Source organism: Pangasianodon hypophthalmus, chromosome 23, assembly GCF_027358585.1.
Source record: "Pangasianodon hypophthalmus isolate fPanHyp1 chromosome 23, fPanHyp1.pri, whole genome shotgun sequence".
NCBI lineage: Eukaryota > Metazoa > Chordata > Actinopteri > Siluriformes > Pangasiidae > Pangasianodon > Pangasianodon hypophthalmus.
Window position 1 is genome coordinate 3133687 of NC_069732.1, and position 23693 is coordinate 3157379.

At 41.0% G+C, this 23693-nt stretch overlaps 1 protein-coding gene across 1 annotated transcript; it reads right to left on the minus strand.

Moving 5' to 3' along the window:
- Positions 1 to 10717: 10717 nt before the first annotated feature.
- metrnla (meteorin like, glial cell differentiation regulator a) lies at positions 10718 to 23346 on the minus strand. The gene is made up of 4 exons (XM_026946094.3): positions 22920 to 23346; positions 17761 to 18149; positions 12466 to 12525; positions 10718 to 11486 (listed from the first exon to the last, which is right to left on the minus strand). Exons 1-4 carry the CDS (start codon positions 23015 to 23017, stop codon positions 11173 to 11175), a joined length of 861 nt encoding a protein of 286 aa, XP_026801895.1. The 5' UTR covers positions 23018 to 23346; the 3' UTR covers positions 10718 to 11172.
- Positions 23347 to 23693: the final 347 nt, after the last annotated feature.

The window sequence follows — 23693 nt, forward strand, 5'->3', positions numbered from 1 at the left end:
GCAACACCTCATTCACTGGGACCTCACTGGCGGACGCTCCACGTAAACGGACTAAAAAAATGTGAATACGGTGAACTTTTCTTGAAGTAAGGAGATGTTTATGTAACGTTTATGGAAGGAGTCTCCAGTGTCAGTGCTTTGTAACAGACAGAGGAAAAGCTGTAACTTTAGTTTTCCGACATCTTCAGGACAGAGGAGTTTACGTGTTTTTTGCGGTCTCTCATGACGGGTAACACGACAAGCTGCGTTTTTTTTTTTCGTTTCATTAACTTCAAGAGAGAGAGAGAGAAAGAGAGGCTGGTGAGGGAACGACTGTTTACAGCAAAAACGTACCCTTTTTTCAGACAGTTCATGAAATCTAATAAATATCCAGTTTACCTAAAAACTTTATACTTTCACTTAAGTACATTTTCTCAGTACTTACAGAAAAGAGTTTGGGTGAGATAGACGTCTAGCATTACTCGTTCAGCAACATTAGCCTCGTAGCTCATAGAAGCAAACTTATGATTGACTGGATTTGGGGAAAGTGTAAAATTTTGTCAATTAGCATCTTTCATGCCTGTGAAAGAAGCAGGAGGAGACGATGAGATGATTTAATGTTTCGTGTCCTTTTTCGGATCACGTTAAGCTCATAAAGACTTTCATGCTTCTGTTTTTTTTGAATGCAGCGGAGGCTTTTTGAGTATTTCTCTCCATCATTTTCATGACTTCATGCTTCTTCAGGAAGAGATCAGCTTGGAATCATTAATGGTCATGGTAATCTCACGGCTCATTGTATTTTCTACCGCTATATATAGCTTATGAAAAGGAAAACAGCAGAGGATCATTTACAATTTTACTCTCATAAAGTTGTGGTCGATGTCAAAAAAAAAAAAAAAAAAAAAAAAAAAGTGTGTGATTTATGACTATAAAGTTCCCTTGAATTTCTCCAGCCCGGTCATTACAGGACGTTCCATCATCCAGTTCTGACGTTTTAATCCACGCTCTACGTCTCTAAGCCTTATTTTCTTTTACCACATTGTCATGTGTAGTAGGTAAATAATGAGTTGTGCAGAGAGACGCTTTATTCTTTCGCTCTGTAACGATGGGCTCAATACGGAGAGTTCCCAACCAGCCTGCGCTTTTATCTGCTTTCTTTTTTAGCCCTTCTGCTTTTCTCTTCAGTCCTAAATCCAGAGGTGATCGTATAAAGTGTAACGTGGTGAAACGTGAGGCGAGGCGAGGCGAGGCCCAGCGAGGGCTGCTGTTGTTCTTCTCGAGGCGGGTGTGTGGCCGAGAGTCAGCGCCGGAGGCCGAGCCACGTGCACACGCCACAGAGGCCCTATTGATTCCCTCCAGCCGAGGCCAGGAGACTGTGGGGAGCTCTGTGTGTGTGTGTGTGTGTGTGTGTGTGTGTGTGTGTGTGTGTGTGCGCGTGAAGTCAACAAATTCCATGAATTCCTGCACTTCCCGTGCTGGAGAGATGTCACAACTTTTCTGCTTTCTGGTGTTTATATTCTCTCCCTTTCTCTCTCTCTCTCTGTCGTCATTCTTTCAATTCCATCATCCCTCCATTCCATCATCCCTCACTCTAACCCCCTCTCTCTCATTATCTTTCCCTGTCTCTCTCTCTTTCTCTCTGATTCTATCTTTCTTCTCTTCATCTCTCTCTGACTCTGTCTTTCTCTCACTCCCTGTCACACTTTCTGTCTTTCTCTTCATTCTTTTAGTGCCATCATCCCCCTTTTCTCTGTCGATCTCTCTCACTCCTTCTGTCTCTCTATTTCTGTCTGTCTCTCTGTTGCACTTTCTCTTCATTCTTTCAATGCTACCATCCCCAGAATCTCTCACTCTCTCTCTCTTCTATTATTGCCATCTTCCCTCCATTTTGTCTCTCTCCCCACTTTTCCCTTTCTCTCTCTCTCTCTCTCTCTCTCTCCTCCTTCCTGCCAACTGACTTCTGCAGCAATTTGCTGCTACTGCAAATATCCCGACCGCGGGTGTTTATCTGACCCAGCCCGAGGGCGCCCTTAGTGAATCATTTCCCGTACTTTCGTCTCGTCTTATCATAATTGGATGTGCATATGAGCCTCGTCTGAGCCAGATCGTGCCGAGATTATAGTTTCCGAGTCCAGGAAATTTAGCGTCGAATAAATGGACCTAACCATTGTTGTAGTTCTGGTCCTGGGTTTGAACTTGGACTGAGCCGTGTGCCGTTTCCATAGGATTCAGATGAGAGGAGAAACAAAGCGTTCAGCTTCGGAGTTTCAGGACCTTCTTCTTCTCCTTTTTACAGTTGCAGTTAATTATTCATTATTAATTTAGTCAGAGCTGTTGGGACGGATTTGATGGGAGATTTCAGACACCTACGTTGTGACGAATGCCGTCTCGGATTTGTCGCATGTCGTCGTGTCCTACTTTAGAAAGATGTCCAGCTGGTAGCAAGCTAGCTAAAGATAACAAAATCCACTAAAAACACAGACTGAAAAAATGTAAAAAATACACAAAAATTGACCAGATGTGATTTTTGTTCTCTATGATTTAGATAGCTAATGTAGCTAATGTTAGCTGACTAGATGGCCCTGTTTAGTTTGCTAATGGTCAGCTAACACAGGAATATTAGCATGAAAACATACACACACACACACACACACACATGTATTCAACACACGCTCACTGCACTGATCTGATTTACAACACATGATTAGCATTGGTATGGTTTCATAGCTGCTCACAGAAACAAGCTGGTGATGTAGCTAGCCAGCTGGAATAACACAGCTTTACATTAGCTAACGCTAGCTACGTCGTTTCTTTTCAAGTCAGTGCATAACGTTAACCTCAGATGTTAAATGGTTAGAAAACTGATTTACGCAGTGTTTAAGGAGAAAGCACGCTAAAATGGAAGCTACAGTTAGTAAGAAATCTCATATATGGCAATGAGGTGCAAGCTAACCTTGGCAGCTTGCTAGCTAGAAAATAGGTCCATAGAATAGTTCCGCAATACTAATAGCTAGAAATCATTCTAGCTAATCGATAGCTAGGATAAAACCTTTTAATCCTTTGAAAAGTCTAAAACAGAAACGGACAATTTCTGAGCCAATTTCTAAACAAGTCAGACAGCTAGATACTTGCTACGCTCCTGTTTCTGCTTTTCTGATCAGGTAAAGATGATGTGCTAGCTTCTAACCTGCGAGGGACTGAGGCAAAACTATCGTGTGTTTTACTCTCTGTTCAAAGCCCAAATGTTCATAGGGACATTTCAGCTAGTGGAAAACATCTACATCTTACACAGCTACTGAGTAAACACACACCTCGTCTTTTAGCTGGCTAGTTAGTGTTACTCAGCTAGCTGGTTAATGTTACTCGGCTAGCTGGCTGGTTAGTGTTTCTCAGCTGGCTGGTTAATGTTACTTGGCTAGCTGGCTAGTTAGTGTTACTCAGCTAGCTGGTTAATGTTACTCAGCTAGCTGGCTGGTTAGTGTTACTCAGCTAGCTGGTTAATGTTACTTGACTAGCTGGCTAGTTAGTGTTACTCAGCTAGCTAGTTAATGTTACTCTACTAGCTGGCTAGTCTATGTTACTCGGCTAGCTGGCTAGTCGATGTTACTCGGCTAGCTGGCTAGTTAGTGTTTCTTGGCTAGGTGGCTAGTTAGTGTTACTCGGCTAGCTAGTTAGTGTTACTCGGCTAGCTAGTTAGTGTTACTCGGCTAGCTGGCTATGTTTAGCTCTGTGTACTACACAGAAAAAACCCCGAAGCAGTTACAGCACAGAATCAGTGATCAAATCAACTGATAGAGCAGGCTAGCTGGCTAACATAGCTAGCGAGTGCCTTATTAAATAGAATTTCAGTACACCAGTGATGTCATAACGGGATGCAGCATTGAATTTTCCGTGAATGTGTGATGGACAGCGGTGCAGCACAGCCCGTGTTACGAAATGTTCTTCCATGAGTAGCTTTGGATATTTTTGTTAATAGCAGATAGATCTTCTACTCCTGAAATTCCCACATTAAATACTTTAAACATTTTAACAATGACGCTTCGAATATACTTTCTTCAGAAAATGACATTACAAAGCATCAGAATATTTTCATCATAGCTCGAGATATCTAGATGTTCTACATTAAAAAAACTTGTTCTTTTTAACTGTGACATTAAAAAAAAGCTCTTGATAATTTAAAATTAATTTAGTGATTTGTTTTTAATACATTTCCATTTTAAATTACATTCAATTCAATTAATTAAAAATAATACATTTTTAAATATTATTTATGTATTTATTTTAATTAATGATCATTATATTATTATTTATTCATTATTTTTGTAAAATATGTCACACAAACACACACAATATATATATACATTTCTATGCATGTAATTAGCTAATAAATTTCTCATATTATCAATAAAAATTTCCAGCGTCATGGAGAGCATTCAAGCTGGACTATAAATCGAGGATCACTCATCTCATGAGCTCGTGAACGTCTTCTACATTTGCTCTTAACATTTCTTCTGATAGCCTGAATACACCTTTGAAAATTCCCAAAAGGAAAAAGAAAACATGAGACAGAGTTAAAGTATGTGATGTATGCAGTAATGCCTCGTGTGTCGCCGAGCTCTGCTTTCCAAATAAACATTTTTGTGCAATTCAAACAGATTTTTTGGTTTGAGGTCTGGGCACCGAGGCCCAGAGTGTGTGTGTGTTCATGAGGAGAGGCAGCGCCAGGGTAAACGCACAGCCGCACTTATTCCACACACTCCATCACCCCCACAACCTCTTACCCCCGCACCCTCTTACCCCCACCCCTCAGGCCTCTCACTAGGAGTTTTTGCCTCTTGTCCCCGTTGCCATGGGAACTCTGTTTGCATTTCCCAGTGAGCGAGTCGGCCCTCGGCTGGCATCCAGGCTTTTGAAACGGGCTCGCAGGTCAGCCTGCAAAAAAAAGCAGCCGTCTATTCGGGACGACTCGCTGCGAGAGACGTTAGGGCCGCATTTCCGACTGAGCAGAAAAGGAGCAAAAAAGAAAGAAAGAAGAAAACTTGACCCGGGATTCAGCTTTGACTTACAAACTCCACGGTTTTTACAAGCCATTTAATCTGACTGTCTGAAGTACAACGATGAAGAAACTAAATCTGTTTTACAGAATGCACCTTTCCAAAGAAAGGCATCAATAATTAACAGTTGATCCCTGCTATGAAATGATATTTGGGGCACTAGGATTTTATTTATTTATTTATTTTTATTTTTATTTTTTTGCCACAAATTGCAAATTCATCTTAAACGTAAAAACTTCAGAACAGGGATTAAAGCACAGATTCAGTTGTTCCATTTAATCTATCAAGCAGTTGAGAAATTATTTATAAAGTGTGGAAGTAACATATTAAATTAATAAAAATTGGCTAGATTTGCACATCTAACCCTAGGACAAGCAACAGTAAGAAAACAGTGAGGAAAAAGTCTAGTCTGATGCTACCTAATAATAAACAACTCCTCCATTGTTTTACAGGCCAAAGACAGAGGCTCGTGAATTCACAGGTCAAAGTTCACCTAGTTATAATATCAGCAAAAAGTTAAAGTTACCCCCTACCAGAATCAAACGTGCATCTTTCACGTCCGTCGTCCTTTCCCCTTCTGTGAATTAGCCGTATCCTTGCAGCAGGGGCTAAACCGTAAATGTTGGCAGCTCGGTTGTAGGCTGTAGAGCTGCAGACGGTTTCCATTCCATAAATCTGACTGCAGACAGATTCCATTTAAACCGATAAATATAAAAAACAATGAGAGATGCAGCCTCCAAAATGGCCGCCCAACAAACTAAGATTCTCCAAAATGGACACTCAACAAACTAAGACTCTCCAAGATGGCTGCCCAACCAAATAAACTCTCCAGTATGGCCGCCCAACAAACTACGACTCTCCAAGTTATGGCCACTCAACAAAGTAAAACTCTCCAAGATGGCCGCCCAAACTAATGTTGCATTTGAGGTGACATTGCAACTTGTAATTCCCCACCTATAACAGGTAAAAGTCACAGAGAAATGCCTTCTCAACTTGAAATTTCAACTTGTCAACTACCAGTTCCTTCCCTGTTTACGTCAAATCATAGCTAAATCTATAACATTGACCATACTAATCACTGTTTTGAGAAGGTAATTATCATCATTAGAGTTACTAATGTTACTAATGAGTCACTAATGTTAGCTGGCTAGTTGTTGCTAAGCTACTTGCTATTGTCCGCTGTTGCTGTGCTACAATTGCAGTCCAAAATATTTCATGAGTGTTTGAAGTTAACTGTAGAAGAACAGAAACAATAGCCACTCAGGCCTGTAACTGTAAAAGTGTGGTTAAAGTAGCTGTTTATGAGCTTTACATGCTTTTACATAGCAAAAAAAACAAAAAAAACAACTGCTTTCATGGAGGTGTCCATGTTTTATTTTCCACTTTGCACCCTGAACATGCTGAGGTGGGAAATGACATAATTATAACTTGCAGATTACCACGTACAAGACACCACAACTAAAACATGTCACTCACATCTTAGAGGAAAAAACAAAGAAAACGCGCCCTCAACTTGGAATTCCTACTTAGGAACTCAGGATGGTCTCTTCAACTCCGAGTTCAGCAAGTGAGATAAATCAACATGGCCGCTCACTGCATAAACAATAAACAAAGCAGCACTTCTTTACATTTAAATGTTATGCTGTATATACAAGTATTTGCTTTAGGTCACTCGACATACAGACATATTATCGTGTTAAATCTACAACACTGACTATACAGTTTGCTGTTTTGAGGATATAAATATACATCACTCATCACAGTTAGCTGGCTAGCTTGTTGCTAACAAAAGATGAATATGGAAGTGTCCGTGGTTTTTCTCCACTTTGTAGCTCGAACGCACGGACGTTGAAATCAAGTCATTTTGAGGTAAGTCGAATAGAGCATTTGGGTCTCCAAGATGGCCGCCTTCATAACAATCCAGCTTTTGGCTACACGGTGAAGTTTTGTTCATGTTTATAGATTATTTTATAGTGTCTTGAACCACATCACTGGAGAGAAAGATGTTGTATGAGAAGGATTTTGGGTGAGATAGACGTAGCTACGTTTGCATCAAAGCTCCAGGGCAAACCTGAAGGAAGCAAATAGCAGAGAGCAAACACATCTTGGCTGATTGATTACATTAGTGGTAATTAGATTTTTCCTTTAAGAAGCTGCTTCCCTTGAGTGGGGAAGTTGATGAGGGAAGGGTAATAACGGTATTGAAATGGAGCCATATCTCTGAGAGGGGAGCTGGAGCCTGAGAGCAGAACCACACAATACTGAATAGCTCGCAGCTTGCCCTGCGTTATGGACTTGATTAAATAATGACAGCATTTTTCAGCGAGAATGCGGCTTAAATTGGAAACACAAGGCCAGTGATTAGAAACAGAGGCGTTCTGTTGGAAAAAAAAAAAACACCTACATGACATTCACTGCTCACTTTAACTCCCTGAGTTTAAAGAGCTGGAAAATATAATGTATAACAAAATCAACAAAACTGGAACAATGTCGTGCATGGAGTTTTTCAGTTTCATTGCTTGAGCAGCTCGATTGCTCTGTAAACATTTATATTTTTAATATCGCTCTCTTGGCAGAGTGCTCTGAACCAAGATTAATTTAGAAGTGAATCCAATCCAAGTTCGAGTCGGAGACTGTAGAGCTTAGTTTCCATCATCTGAGCAGAAACAAGTGCAAGAAAGTCTTATGATCATGAGAATTGGTCTAAGCAAAGCAAATGTATATATCTGTTTATGTTTGGCCAGCTTACCCCAATTCTCCTGATCATTTGTGGGTCTTTCGGTTCCTACTTGCGAGCTGCGAGTAACTTTGGTACTGTCAAAAACATTTTCTCAGAGAAAGAAAAACCAGACCTGAACGTGTGCTGAGAGCTGAAACCAAATTCTTGCATCTTACTGAAATTTAAAATGTAAAGCCACGTCTTAGCCTTTTACATGAAGCAAGTACTTCATACAGAAAAAAAAAAAATAAATAACAGTATCATGGACAATCTCCAGATTTAAAATTTCACTTGTTTAACTTGGCCTATTCATAGCCTTTGGGGCATTTATTGGTTGTAATTTTCCTCATAAAAGTTTAGTGCTCCTGAATTCAAAATCGGTGTTTCAGTGCTTTTGTACATGTCCTTCAGTATTATGGATACAGAATAAGAAAGTTTTCTCGAATGCTATTGTCTGTTGTGTAAATCAGTGAAGCACAACCTGAATTTCAATTCAAGAATAAACAGTTGTGGGAAGAAAAAAGGAGCTGTTTCAAAAGTGAAGACTTTAAACAAAAGTAAAAACTAGGAGCTGCTTTTCCACGATGGAGAAACTTGAACAGGGATAACATTAGACGCTGAAGTAGCAACAAAGCTACTGATAAAGTGTTGAATCTACAGCTGCAGTAAGTTTCAATGTTGTGTCACAGCTTGTAAACTGAACTTGAAAAAACCCACAAAAAAGCAGCAATGGATTTTTAATGGTGGTATTTTTAATGTGATTAAAGCGAATATGAAGTAACAGGAATTTTTCAGTTTTCTGTTAAACGTCTTTAATTTGTGGGTCCAAACTAACTTTGTCTGTTGTAATTTGTTCCTCTTTTGTTCTGAAATACCACATTCAATCCCAAAATAACACAATGACACTTTAGTTTTTCCTCTCCTCATCTTACATGTGTAAATTAAACTAAATTAAACCACACTGAGAGAAAAAAACTGCGGTTTTAAACAGAACCACATATTCATTACTTTGGAAAAATGTTATAGAAAGGATTTGGTGTTGCACAGAGAGAGAGAGAGAGAGAGAGAGAGAGACAGACAGACAGAAAGAGGACAAACTGAGCAGCTTAGTCACTTCAGACGTAATTGTTATTCATAACCTCGTGAAACAAATGGATCTGTCCGCAGCTCCTTACTACGGCGTGTATAATACAGGAACAGCTGGCGTGACACCACACATGTGGGAAAGTCGCACTGATCATCTGTGGCCAAATATCGCAGCTGTGATGCCAGTGGCGTTCATCCGGCACATTCCTCCACCCTCTGAATCTGGAACAGTGACCGTCTTCTGTCTCCCACCCTGAACTGAACTGAACTGAACTCTGGGATCTTCATTACTGAGGTCACTCAAAGGCCTTCTGGTAAAGTCTGTCCACTCGGCGGCCATCTTGGTGTCGCTTCTGGGTCGGTATTTTCAATCACACAAGACCAGACTCTTTTCAGCTTCAATAGTGAGAGACATAAACCAGAAACGGATCAACAGAGCCACGGAAATGGCCGCTGACTAAACTTGTGTACGTAACATGAAAAAAAAAGTTTCAGGTTGCTCTGGCTACTGTGTGTGAATGTTTTTTCTTTACAAACACAGCTAACTATCCTATATCTGTTTATGCATCAGATGTATAAACGAAAGAGTCGGGATTTTCTCAATTCTGTGTAATTTAGGTATGACAGGGGAAAGCGTTAAATCCAAACAACTGGCTTTATTTCCTTCCTGTAGTTAGTTCCCTTATACTGTTAGACATCTTATCCTGTCATATACGACCTCTCATGAAATGTGTATAGAGACACTATGATGAAAAATAAAGCTTGGAAAGGAAGTAGCAGAGATCATTGATTCCTCTGGTGAGTGTACGTAGCTAGTGCAGTTAGCTCTAACAAAGCTAGTACAAAACCAATCAAACTTAAATACATTTTATACAAAAGAGATTTGTATAAATTGTACAGTGGGCTGTTAGCTCTTTGTACATTTTGAACAAAAAAAAAAAGCTAGACAGGCCACACCCACAAGAGATAACAGTAGATGTTGCTACAGAGACAAAGTACAAGCGACACAAGTGTCTGGTCACGTGCTAGTGTAATGCCGGTTTATGTGCTGTTAGCCTAGTTAGCCGATACTAGCTAGGACTGGGAAAAGCGTTGTTATGGTTACAGTGTGCACATTGTGTGAGATGGAGCTCTGCAAATTCTCAGCAATTTTTCTGGTTAAAAAAAAAAAGGGTTAACACAGTCTATGAAACTACAGGTCATTGGGATAGTGTGATTTTAAGTTTCAAAAAATATAGCTTAAAGAAAAAGAGCTCTAAAAGAGGTGAAAATCAATGCGAGTCTATGAGGGGTGCACTTACTTTTGAGGATACTTTCAAGGGCTCTAATTTCTCTGTCATCTTGTCAAGTGACGTCGAGTTTAAGAAATGTGTTATAGAAATAAAAGATCTGTCATCATCAGACACGAGGTGTAAGTAATAACTCTGGTTTTTCTGTTCCATCATGACATCATAACGTGGGCAAATATTTCTCTCGCCCACGTTTTTTTTTTTTTTTTAAACAATAAAAGTGCTCACACAAACTAAACATAAGGAAACCATGAGAAAAGTGTGTAATGTGAAACACTGACATGATGGATGACTTGTTTATTTTTTCTCAGTAACGTGGATGTTCAGTGTAAACACGCAGGATGTAGTCGTGAAAAATGAGATCATGGAAATTAATAAGAAAAATAGAAACTAGGAGAATTATCATCACTGGGGGATTTCACTGTGCAGTGGCCTTGAATGAACGAGGGATGGGATGGAGATTTGCACAGCGCTCATGTAAACACACACACACACACACACGCACACACACACACACACGCTTGCACCCAGAGTTTATATGAAAACGATACGGTGCAGCTGTGTTCATGTGCGGAACAAAAAAAAACTCCAATTCCTCAGAAAAATATTTTTTTCTTTTTCTTTTTAATCTTTTGAAATTTGTAATTGAACCACCTGGAGGCATAGTGCAGGCAAAGAATCGCACTTCTTTACAATAAAAAATTATGAAAATAAAATAAAACAAAAAGCAGGGTTTTTTTCTTTAATGTTTTTTTTTTTTGTCATAAGACACAACTGCAAAAAAAAAAAAAAATTAAAAACTGTACAAACAAGCTTTTTACAAAAGCAACAGACTTCCATCGCACAATGTTTTCACATTTTTTTTTACACATTTAAACACAGGCGTGTGCTACATCGTTGACTGTCAAATTTTAATCAGAACCTCGGGTTTATTTATACACTTTATATAAATCCGCTCTCGGGAAAGAGTCCGATTTTTTTTGAAGGTTTAGCCGGATACATCCGATACGAAACAGTGAGACAGGGAGGCTGTGTGACGTGACGCTCAGTTCGTGTCTACGTGACAGGGGTTGGTCCCCCGTGTCTCCGCTTCCTGGTACGTCCTGAGGAAGTCCGTGTATCTCGGCGCACAGCCGAGCCAGGCCTGGCCGAACCGCACCGTGCCAGTGAAGAGGAAGTCGCCCTCGCCGGGTTTCACTCCGCACTCGTGCGGCATCAGGAGTTTCCCCGTCCAGATCTTCACCCTTCCGCCGGTCTGCGTGAACACCTCGCTCTTCTGCCTGTACACGCGGGACAGAGTGACGCCCACCGACGTCTGATCCTCCTCCTCCTCCACGCCGAGGATGCTGCCACGCCCCACTACACACACACACACACACACAATGTTAACAAAACATAAACGTCTATTAAAACAGTTTACACCACATTCTTCATTCTGATTGGTCGGAAGGTGTTGATTAATTTTCTGTAACAGCAGCTCTGACAGCAGCGCAGGTTTACATTAATGCGCTCGTTATAATACGTTATCGTTTCTATAGTAACAGCTCATTCACAGGGACGTGTACGGTGGACGCTCCACATAAACCTGTGTAATCGTTGATATGTAAGACAAGTGGTAAAGCTGTAAGTTTTCTGACATCTTCAGGACAGAGGATTTTTTTGTCTTATCAACTTCAAGAGAAAGTGAAGGAACGACTGCTTCTAGCTGCTATAACGTAAGTGATATGTTGTTTCACAGACATTCCAAAGCATTAAACATATCTCTTAACGGATAAAGGTAATTGGTCATACTTTAATAAACACAAATTGTAATTACTGACAGATTGCTGCGGTATAAGAGGAATAAAACACTACAGGACGTGATGTTAAAGGCTAAAAATCATCAACTTTAGGAAGGTCACAGTAATGCTGCTTCTCATCACTGATTATTTTCCTATAACAGCATGACACACACAGTGTTTTATTCCTTACAGGGCTCTAGATGAGTGGTTTATTAAAAGCAGGTGTACTTATGCGTCAGAAACGTGTAAAACAGAAATATGTAGTGTGTGTAAAGTGTCTAATTTTAGTCATTAGATGTATCTAAACTGTTAAGATGTTAAGATAATACATTTTTACATCTAGTAAAAAAAAAAAAGAATTAAAATGGAATACAGGATTATAATATAGAGTGAAAAAGTGCACTAAATGCGATGATGAATTTAATTTAATTAACGCACAATTAATCGGATGCTCAGGTTGTGCCGTGTTCGTGGCTAAATTATTACTCTCAGTCTGCTTTATTGCTCAGGTTGTTTTTAATATTTTATTCGGGACGTTGTGAGGAAGCGCCGCTTACCGAAGTCACTCGTACAGACGGACAGGAGCAGCTCGGCGTCAGTGCAGGGCTGACACGGGGCTGCGGAGAGAGAGAGAGAGAGAGAGAGAGAGAGAGAGAGAGAGAGAGAGGTGAGAAACAAATGCAAATACCATCCAATCAACAGTTCCATCAAGTTAATCTTTAAGTGCTCATATCTTGATGTTGCGCACACACACACACACACACACACACACACACACACACACACAGACACAGAGAGAGAGAGAGAGAGAAACAGCTAATAAGACCTGCTTCACTCGAGCACTGGAGTTAGGAGGTTAATGTATTCAACATGTCTATCTCACTCAAAAATAATATGTAAAAGACCGGAAAAAAAGAAAAAAAAGAAAAATGGATTCTTATATACATCTCGATTCTGTTTTTAAACGTCTCGGCATCGATGCACAGATGTCCTGATTTCTTTAAAGTAAGGTTTTCAACGAAAAGCCACAAAACAGTTCAATAACAATGTGAATCAAGTTTAAACCAACTGGGCGGTGAAACGTAAAGGCGGAGGCTAGAGCGTGTGAGCTAGTGTGTACGTTAGAAATTAGCTAAGCTAGCTAGAGAATTTGAAAACGGACAAACTCAGACCTGAGGACATTTTTGATTTTATGAATCAGAAAGAGAAAAAGAAGTGGACGAATGGAGGCATGTTGTGTGCAAAATCTGTCACATCGAGATAAAGTATTTCAGGAACGTAACGATTTATGGTTGTTTTTAATGATCGAAAATGAAAAATACGCATGTGAAAAATAAGTTCTGCATTCTTTCATTGTCCAATGTGGTGACTGCTAAAGAGGTTTGTACCACAGTCAAGAAAAAAACCATCACACAAAAGCCACAACAACAACCGACACCACTATTACGCCATTTTGTGGCTTCTCAAGTCAGTTCCTCGACTCGATGCACAAGTTGAGCGTCACTTTCAGCCTCCACGTGGTGTAATACCGTGCTGCCATTCAAAATGTCGAGATTACTGTTACAGAGCTTTTTTTTTTTTTTGCCACATCACCCCCCCCCATACATAACCACTTGAAGCTGATCTGGTGCCAATTATAGCTTTACGCCTTGGACGAGACACCGAGACACTGCAATATAGAGGCAATTTAGCGTAAACAATCCACCTACAGATGAGGAAATGGGAAGGCAAGAGGAGAACATGGAGGAACACGTGGATCCTTCAGGCACTGACACCACCTGGTACCCAAACACCACACTGAAACCCAACACCGACTCCAGATCAGATACGGAGAAAGACAAATACCAGCGAATTCTATAACAGATTGTGCGATAACATGTTCTCGATGTCAGATCATACAATGAAGATCCTCTAGAAAAAAAAAAGAAAATCGCTACATTGTGATTACATCATTAATCATCGTGCAGAAAATGGGCTATAAACACAAACGTACTTCAGTGAGTTTAAGGTAATAAGGAGATTTTCGCATGAGGACAATGCTGTCATTCTATTGGTGGATTTTAGATGAGCGTTGTAGCTTCTCTCAGTTTGAAATCTTAATAAAATTTTCTCATACTGTCAGATCTTTATCCTCTATGTCTTTGGTTGCAATGGCATCTCCACTCACAACCAAAGAATTCTTTTTCCATGTGTGTTTTTTTGTCCAAGACAGCAAAATTGGGCTGAAAATCGTACAAACCTGGCTCTAAACTCAGGCTCGAGTACCTGATGGGATGGGTTTACGAGTTTTTTGTGGGTTTTTTTGCTTTAGTACAGACCAGGATGTGCGTCTAAAGCCTGCTGTGTCAGCAAAAGCAGCACAAATCTGTGGTTGAATGTGGAGCTCCTCCATTCCCAGCCAAAAACACATTTTGTTGGTGCAGGTGGGCAAAGGGGAAGGTGCAGATGTAGGCATTACAAACAACATGTGGAGGAGGGGAGGAACTCGGGGCATGGCTTAATGAGTTTACGATGACAGAAACCGGGCTCGTAAATCAGAGAGAGAGAGGAGAAGAGAGAGATTTTTGCTCTTCATTGCTGCTCAATGCCTGTCAGCAGAGCAAAGTGAGCTATAAGAAATGGAAATAGCTTCCTATCTTTATGCCGGGGTTATTTCAGGCAGGACGTGTCCGGCCCGGAGCAACGGCAAGCCAAGGGTCAGTCGCTGTTGCAACCCGAGGCACAGTGCAGCAGCACCGGCGGGGTCAGAGGTCATCCAAGACGTGCATTTAAACAACAGCCCTACGAGCTTTGATCTCCTGATCTGGAGCGCTCGCCGCCGTGGCGTCTTGAAAAGGAACCGCAGGAATGGACGAGGATCTGAGTCAGCTACGCGGGCTAAACCACTTCACAGGGCGGCGGGGGGAAGACGGCAGCACCGCAACATCTGCGCGCCACCGCATTCCTCTCTAATGGACTGAAGCTTTTTTGTGAGCTCTGCTCCGCTCTGCTCTGCATCGAGACCACTTCAGAGGACGACGAGGAGAGTCAGAACAAAAACGATGAGGATAAAATATCCTCCGCACATCTGGAGTGGGACCGGTTCCACGACTCGGGCCCCGCACAGCAGGTTAGGGGCTCGAGAGGTGAGGAAAGACAACAGTGCGACTGCAGAAAGAAAAACAGGTCACTTTACATCGCAAGACTGGATCCTGGGTCAGCTTTCAAGCACACGGACTCAAGCAGAGCTGGCCAACGAACTGGGCCTTTTTATTTTAAGCAATACTGCAGTTAAACCAGATTAAATTAAATAAAAGCAGATAACACCTGGGCCAAAACTGGACTAAATTAAGGTGATGGCAAAGTGTGTTTTGGACAAACTGGCCTGACAGTACGCAGCCACAGTTATTCAACAGCATTCAGAATCTGTAGTGTGTACACACACACACACACACACACACACACGCACGGCCCTGGTTACCTGGTAAAGACTGTAAACAACACCTCTGAGAGCAAGCAGAGATAGCAAGTCTACAGAAGCCACTAAAGTACAGTTAAGTGTCATGTTTAATAACTGAGGAAGAGAAACAGCACCTAAAGACACCAGATGTGACGAGTTACGTTGGTCCTGTGATCAGCCTGATGCGTAACACGTGGCCAGTGCAACCTGAATCCTCTTTAAACCCTTCCACAGTGACACACTGCCCTCATTACACCACACGCAAACTCTCCAAACTGCTGCTTTCCACATTCTCCACTAAGTCTCTCCGCTCATCAGTTCCAGTTTGACACACCGACCTCCCCGAACGCACGGCGAGAACAAAGCGCACGCTAAAACCCACCACATATTTGCTTTGATTGGAGCAGGAAAAATAAAGCTGCCGCACATCCTCTCCGTGTGAAGCCTGACAGGTACGCAGCACGACAGCAGGAAAAGCCCCGATTTAAAAATAAGGCGAGCTCTTCAGCACGTATCGGCATGCGACGACCCACGGCGCCTCAGCGAGGACCCCCGACCCGCACCGCGTCATTAGCAAAACAAACCCCACGCTGTTTAAATGTCTGTTAGTGAGCGTGGATCATATCCATTACTCATACTCTGAGGTTCCAGTTACTAGATGAGAAAAATATATACTCTGTCAAAACAAACACACTAATCACATTAATCATCTTTAACCACAAAACCACAGCAGCAGAAAAACAACAACAACAGCATTTTAATCTTATTACTCATCAGGCTGTATGAAATCTCATTAAAATGTCATCCGATATCTACAACAGAATGTGTGATATCGCGTGTTCTCCATGTCAGATTATATGATGAAGATCCTCTAACGATAGACCTGTGATTAAAGAGTTACGAAAATGACTACGTTGTGTTTACGTCATCAGTCAGCGTGATCCGGAAATCGGCTCACGCAGAAACCTGTTTTTGTCCATTAGCATGTTTCGTTTGCATTTCGTATCCCCACTAGCGTATCTGTAGCTGTCGTAATTTCTACGCCATCTTTCCGTAGATTTTAGGTGAGCGTCGTAGTCGTAGTCGTAGTTGTAGCAGTGCTCATGCGCAGATCTTTATCATCAGCTATCTCTGGTCGTGCTGAATCAGACAGCGATAATGTGAGCACGTCGCATTATGCGTTCTAAGACAAGCGATTTGAACTCAGGGCCAAAGAATTCCTTTACGATGTTTGACTGCAACATCGTACGTTTTAAACCTGACTAGAGATAGCATGGATTTAATCTAAAGAGCAACAAAACTGAGTTTTTTTTTCTTCATGGTCATATTATACACCATTCATGACAAAATTCTCTAACTAACCAACTAACTAACTACCTAATAGTAACCAGTAATATTGTGTTTAGATTTACATCATTTGACACCCGGCTATCCTGTTTCACTCAGAAAATAAATGTCATAATTGCTGTTTATTGTTGTCTTATATATAAAACGTGTGTAAACAATTTCAATTAACGTGAAAGTTTATTAAACCTGCTGTTAATATGATAGAAAATGTTTTGAACCCACAGCTAAAATGTCCAAAAAAATTAAAAGCTTTAATAGATCGGGGGAAAAAAATTAGGTTGCGTATGCTGCAGAAACATCTACAATGTTCTAACGTCTTGCCCTGAAAGTGTCATGACACAATTTTATGTCGACAAAAATCACATGAAATCAAAATTACCAACAGAAGTCTTTATGACAGGTGATGCCTGTTGGATTACGCTTTAATAGATGTTTCTGCAGACTTGTGTCAGTTGTCGTGATGGGCTTATGAAGGTAGGTATAGGTCTTAATGGCTTATGAAGGTAGGTATAGGTCTTAAGGGCTTATGAAGGTAGGTATAGGTCTTAATGGCTTATGAAGGTAGGTATAGGTCTTAATGGCTTATGAAGGTAGGTATATGTCTTAATGGCTTATGAAGGTAGGTATAGGTCTTAAGGGCTTATGAAGGTAGGTATAGGTCTTAATGGCTTATGAAGGTAGGTATAGGTCTTAATGGCTTATGAAGGTAGGTATATGTCTTAATGGCTTATGAAGGTAGGTATAGGTCTTAATGGCTTATGAAGGTAGGTATAGGTCTTAATGGCTTATGAAGGTAGGTATAGGTCTTAATGGCTTATGAAGGTAGGTATAGGTCTTAATGGCTTATGAAGGTAGGTATAGGTCTTAATGGTTTTTTTTTACATTGCAAAGACAAAAAAAAAAAAAAACACTCGATCAGTGACTCTTAAAGTCAGTTGTTGTAACATTGTTAGGTCATGTCCTCAAAGTGTCATAACCCAATGGTACTATGTAGCTCTATGAAGCTCTATGAAGCCCAGACTGTTTTTCTTTTATATTGGAAAGACAAAAAGAACTCTGTCTTTACCTGTCAGTGACTGAGGATCGGCCCCGGGCCTGTGGTTGACCAGCTCGTACTGGAAGGCCGTGATCCTCCGGCTGATGTCTCTCTGAGGCACGGCTTCGATGAACAGCGCCCCTTCGTGGATGCCGAAGCAGTGCACTTTGCCGTCGGCTTGCTGGGACTCGCGGAGCAGCAGGCGCAGTTTACCCATCCGCTCCAGGTAGATGTGCGTGCCGCTCGATTCACGGGACGGTTTGATGCACACGGAGAGGTGGGCGGCGGCCGGAGACGCCATGTTGGGCCGCAGGTTGACAATGATGGCGCCCGTGGGGTACAGCCACTCGAGAGAGCCCTGAGAGCAGCGGAGGTACACCTGCTCCACGTCACGCGCGTGTCCTTCGTGGGTCAAACCACTGCGAGGGGGGGAAGAGCGGGTCAGATTAAAATATCACGATATTTCACCAGCGCCACTTTAAAAAAAAAAAAAAAAAAAAAAAAAAAACTATGAGTGATATTTTTATTTACCTTCTACAACAAGAAATCAATTATTTCACACAGTATAAATCAGTGCTGTGCAATATGATGAAATTAATATCGTGATAATTTATGCCACAATACACTTCTCTGAGATATCAACGGTGTCCTATGATTTTTAGAAAAATAGTCAAATTTAAGAAGTAATTAATAAATAAATAAAATGAACAATTACAAACTACTGATGTTAAATATTCACAAAAAAAAAAATAAACGGAAAATTTTTACATAGTTTATTTTACTATTGCTTATTTATAGAGTTACTTATTTTTCATAGATATTAAATAGAAACATCAAACTCAAAGTTACAGATTCCTTCTTTAAAGCTTCGCCGGCAGTTTCTCCGTGATATATACAGTGTATCGTAGAAATATCGTCAAGCATCGTGATGTGATATGTTTGTCATATCGCTCTCCCCTCCTCTAGTATGAGACACAGTGGAGTTGGACAGTCACGGTGAAATTAGATCTGAAGGCCAAAACCTAACGTTTATCATCTGATGCTGTTCACTCGGTTCTCCAAAAATCCAACATAACCCGCTTTAAGGCATTTGTTAGCAAATACAGTGAATTCCGACACAGATCGGATATCGGAGTGCATGTGTAAACAGCTTGGGTTGGATTTTTTTTTTTTTTTTTTGGTTCACGAGGTTATAAATCCAAAGCGCATCTGATGCATGATCTTTGGTCGCATCGAAACCGAATTTCTGCGTCTTTCTGAAGTTATTTTCATTGTTATGTGATGAGTAAACGTGCCAAACGTGGTAAACGTGCTTTTGAAAATTTCACACTCATCATCCATCATCACTCCATTCCATCACTCCACCACATTTCCCATGAGGCTGAGGTTGGAGGCTTTTCCTCTTCATTGTTGCATCATTATAACTCGTGATGATTTGACAACCTCTTAACATATTTGGAAGAAACTCTAAGAAAAATAAGAGATCTCTCCTACAGTTTGGAGTCGTGTCCTTTTAACATGATGATGCTACTGGTAAAAAGTTACTGTTTTCAAACACAGGAATAAAATAAGCGTCGGGTCTTACGCTGCCTTCAGGTGCTATCGGTAATATCGTGATTATGAGACGAGCGCACGTGAACACCACCACAACGTCGTAATTACAGCTCGGGAACTGCTCTGACTTTCCAGCGTGTGGGGGAGGGGCGTGTCAATAGCATAAAGCTACATAAACTTCTTGTCGTTGATGCTACGTAAACAAAAAAATACAAAGCAAAGAAGTTTTCTCACGTCATCCTTTTCTTTCCCCCTGACCAAAACCACTTGAACACACACCATGTCGTAATCACCACCTCCCAGCTCGTTCGCCGACTTCCGAGGAAGACTTTACGGATGTGTAAACAGACAAACGCATTTGTGCCAAAATATCGGAATATCGGAATTGTGCATCAAGGAACACGATGCAAATGCAGCCCTTGAGTCTTGTGATGTCTTCCAAGATCTCATATAAATATAAAAAAAAACAAATTTTAAGAAGCATAGCATGTGGCCTTTTTCAGGGAAAGAGAGAGACAGAGAGAGAGAGAGAGAGAGAGAGAGAGAGAGAGAGCAATCCCATGATTCCGGTTAACAGAGACAGACATGGAGTTCGAGTGTGCTGAGTGTGCAATCGAAGGATAACAATTCCGACTGGATTCCTGAGCAGACGTTTTCTTTAACTGGCTCGTCCTCCACTCTGACGGCGGTCGGAAAATACTGTCAGCTTCACTTTGGTGTTTTTTTTTTTTTTTTTTTTATGAAACACTCGGCTTCAAAGGAAACTCCAGAGGTTCAGATTAATCTCGAAGAGCAGTCCGAGTCCAAAGCCGAATCTAACGCCAGAGGATTGTCTCTGCGGCTCAGAGAATGCATTTAATAACTTAATAACTTCATATCCGCTGGCACGAGGTGTTACGGCTGTCCGCGTAGCGCTACCGCGTGACCGATCACGTGCGGCTACTCCTGAACTCCTAAACTAAGCGTAGTGGTGGGGCGATATATTACGTTATACCGTAATGTTACGCTATGTTACGGCAGGGAAAAAGAAGGTACTCGAAGGTGCAGCACGTCCCTGTAGACGAAGAAATGTAGAAAGATATTTCCATAGCGTTCAGAAAAAAAGCATTTTAAAGGAGCACTACGTAATCTTTAGCACCCTCGGCTGCCTTCGAGCTGATTAGCAGCTGCAATGGAATCATCGACAAGGTAACACTTAAATATTACACACTGCACCTTTAAGTAATATTCTAGAAATTTCCGCTCAATTGTGGCATCACACCATGAACTGTGATGCGAGTCGAAACGTTGTCATGGTCTTCTGATGTCATGCCTTGAAAATGCTGTAACACAACTTTATGTCATCGAAAATCTGTAACATAACTCAGCGGTTATGTTGCTTTACTCTATTTCCGGACCAGAAAAATATAAACACAAGCCTGAAATTAAGAAACTAGCCAAACATGTCGCACGGCAATACTGCAAATCAGAGGCTTTTTGAAGGCACTTATAAAATATTATGATTATTAACAGCTGTTTTTTAAGCACTTTCAAAAATTACAGACTGCCACTTTAAACAACTTGTGAAATGATCTCACACCCTGAACTACGACGTGAATCCAAATGTCATCTAAAATCAATGTCACGTTAATTACGTCCATTGGGTCAATGTCCAGACCAATCAGAAGCCAGAATTAAAGAAACTATTCAAATTAATTAAATGGAAAACCTGAACATCGATGCTATTCCTAAAACGATATGATTATTACAGGTCTACAAGCACTTTTAAAAATTACATACGGCCCCTTTAAACAACATTCTAGCAGATTCTTTAAACGTGATTTAACATTTTTGCTGCCAAATTGTGAATGACACCATCAATTTTTTTCTCATATAGTTTTTTTTTTTGTCGTTCCCATTTTCCCACCGACTCTTTGGCAATCTCGGAGACTGGCGCACGGCTGCGGCTCGGATTTTTGAAACTCAAGTCAATGAATCCCGGGGACGCACAAGCCACCGGCGCACGGGGCGAGCGCTGAAACAGTAGCCGCGTCTCCAGAGCATGCAAGTGCAAATGCAGGTCACGCACCACTCCTCCCCTCGCTTTCAGACTCCTCAAAGAGCCTGGAAGCCCCCCGGCCTGCCAAGAAAAAAAAAAAAAAAAAAAACAGAAGAAGAAGAAAAAAAAGAGGAGCCTCTTAACTGCTTCAGCAATGCAACGCTCTCTCACTCTCTCGCTCTCTCTTGCTCTCTCTCTCTCTTGCTCTCTCTCGCTCTCTCCGAACCCATGGCTCACTTTCAGCTCGGAACCATCTGCCTCACTCTGAGCCCAGGTCCAGGTCCGATTCAGCCACTGAGACTGAAACAGTAACGTGGCACATGTGCAACACAGAGTCCCCGAGCGGCAACTCTTTAATCAAGAGAGTCACGTCAAGAGACCGAGCTCGGTAATGAGCGACTGGCGTACGGCCCGGCTGATCAGCACCACATTACTGACCCCGGTGCTGAAAACGACTCCACGCTCACGGGTGGGTTTTTCTTTTTTTTCCTTCTTCTCATGCTGTACTTATTATTTATTTTATTTTCAGAATATGGATTCATTGAAGTCAGCAACAAGACCAAAGAGACAATAAAAAAGCCGCATTTTAATGCATTAATGCTACACAACTAATCAAATGTCACTATCACGTCCGTTTATTGGATATAATCCATTACGATGTCACGCCTCGTCAATCATCTACAGCTCAATAAAAACAAAGCAATAAAAAAAAAAGTTGTTCAGTTGTACTTCCTTCCTGCTGGGTCTTTTCACTTCACATGGAGCAAATAACATCATCTCTGTGTTACAGGTTACAGTTAACGTTACACGTAACGTGACCTCCACGAGCCTCGCTCTCACAACCGTACAGCTTCACCACAGCTACTGATTCATGTGTTGTTCTGAATAATATGCTTTAAAAGGAATAACTCCAGCAGAATACACCAGGAGGGTTAAAGCGGTTTATCATTTTAAACAGAAAAAAAGAGAAAAACAATTCAATTCAGTAAAACTAAATCATCTGTATCAGTGATGAACACAATAAACACGATACTTATTAATCTGTAGTAGTTACTGAATGTTAAAGCAGGTGTGTAAAGGGTTAAATCACTGGGGAAGGAGGAAAAGAAGACTTTGCCAAATTGCAAATAATGCAAATTAAGGACCAGAAGAGACCAGAACAGATCCCTAACATTACAGAATCCACTTTACACATCATCACATTATCTATATAATCAATATATTATTATTATTATTATTATTATTATCATTATTATTATTACTGAAATATAACTTGTTGAAATATAATATAGGACTATAATAAATGTGGCATGTTTATGTATATAACTATGATTTAGATCTGTAAATATAAATTTGATTAGAAATGCAATCTAAAAATAAATATGATGTAAATATTAAAAAAGACAGATTTGCATTACAAATAAATAAATTGTATAAATTATAAATACTACTACTACTACTCCTACTACTACTAATAATAATAGTAGTAGGTTTTTGTTATTATTATTATTATTATTATTATACAAATGATTTTGAAAGACTTATTTGTATGAAATAATTTATGCATTTTGTGCATTGTTGTGTAAATAATCCCCACCTTCCCCTCCAGCTGCACTCGTCGCTGGAGTACTGCGCTACAGCGGGGCGCCACAGCGCGACAGCCGACAGGAAGTGCGCCACCAGCGGCCACAGCATGATGGACGCACCGCCGATCCCTGCGCCGACTGGCCGACTCGCCTTCTGCTGCTTTCTCACACACAGTGAAGGAATCCAGGTGCCATTAATCCCGCTACATCGCGCTCAGTATCCGTCAACGAGTCGCTTTGGGATGCACCGAGAGAGCCGTGATGATGCAGCAGCAGCAGCAGCAGCGGCGTCTCTCCCCCAGGGCCCGGTGTGTGTCCCGCTCTCTCCCCGGCTCGCCTTTACTCCATGTCGGTGTGAGCGCCTGCACTGAGCCGCTGCCTGTCCGCGCGCCGAGCTCGACAACTTTAGCTCGGATTCCACACCGCGCGACGCACTCAATTTACTCAAAGCCCCGCCCCCTTCTGCACGCTGCGCATGCGCACTCACATCAGCAGATGTTTTTACATTATTATTATTATTATTATTATTATTTTTTTATTACAACATCCCAGAGTCTTTTACACCAACAGTGATTTAAAAAAAAAAAAAAAAAAAAAAAAACTTCGGTATTATTATTAAATATTTTGTGCTGTAATTCCAGCTTTGTGAAAGTGAAAGCTTTTTATTCAGAATGATTTAAAGTTTAAATGATTAAAACATGTCCCCTGTGTGTAAACGTGTGAAGTTACTGATATTCTTCCCTTTTCTCCTTTTCACTGGATTCTGTTTTACAACCTTCTTTACA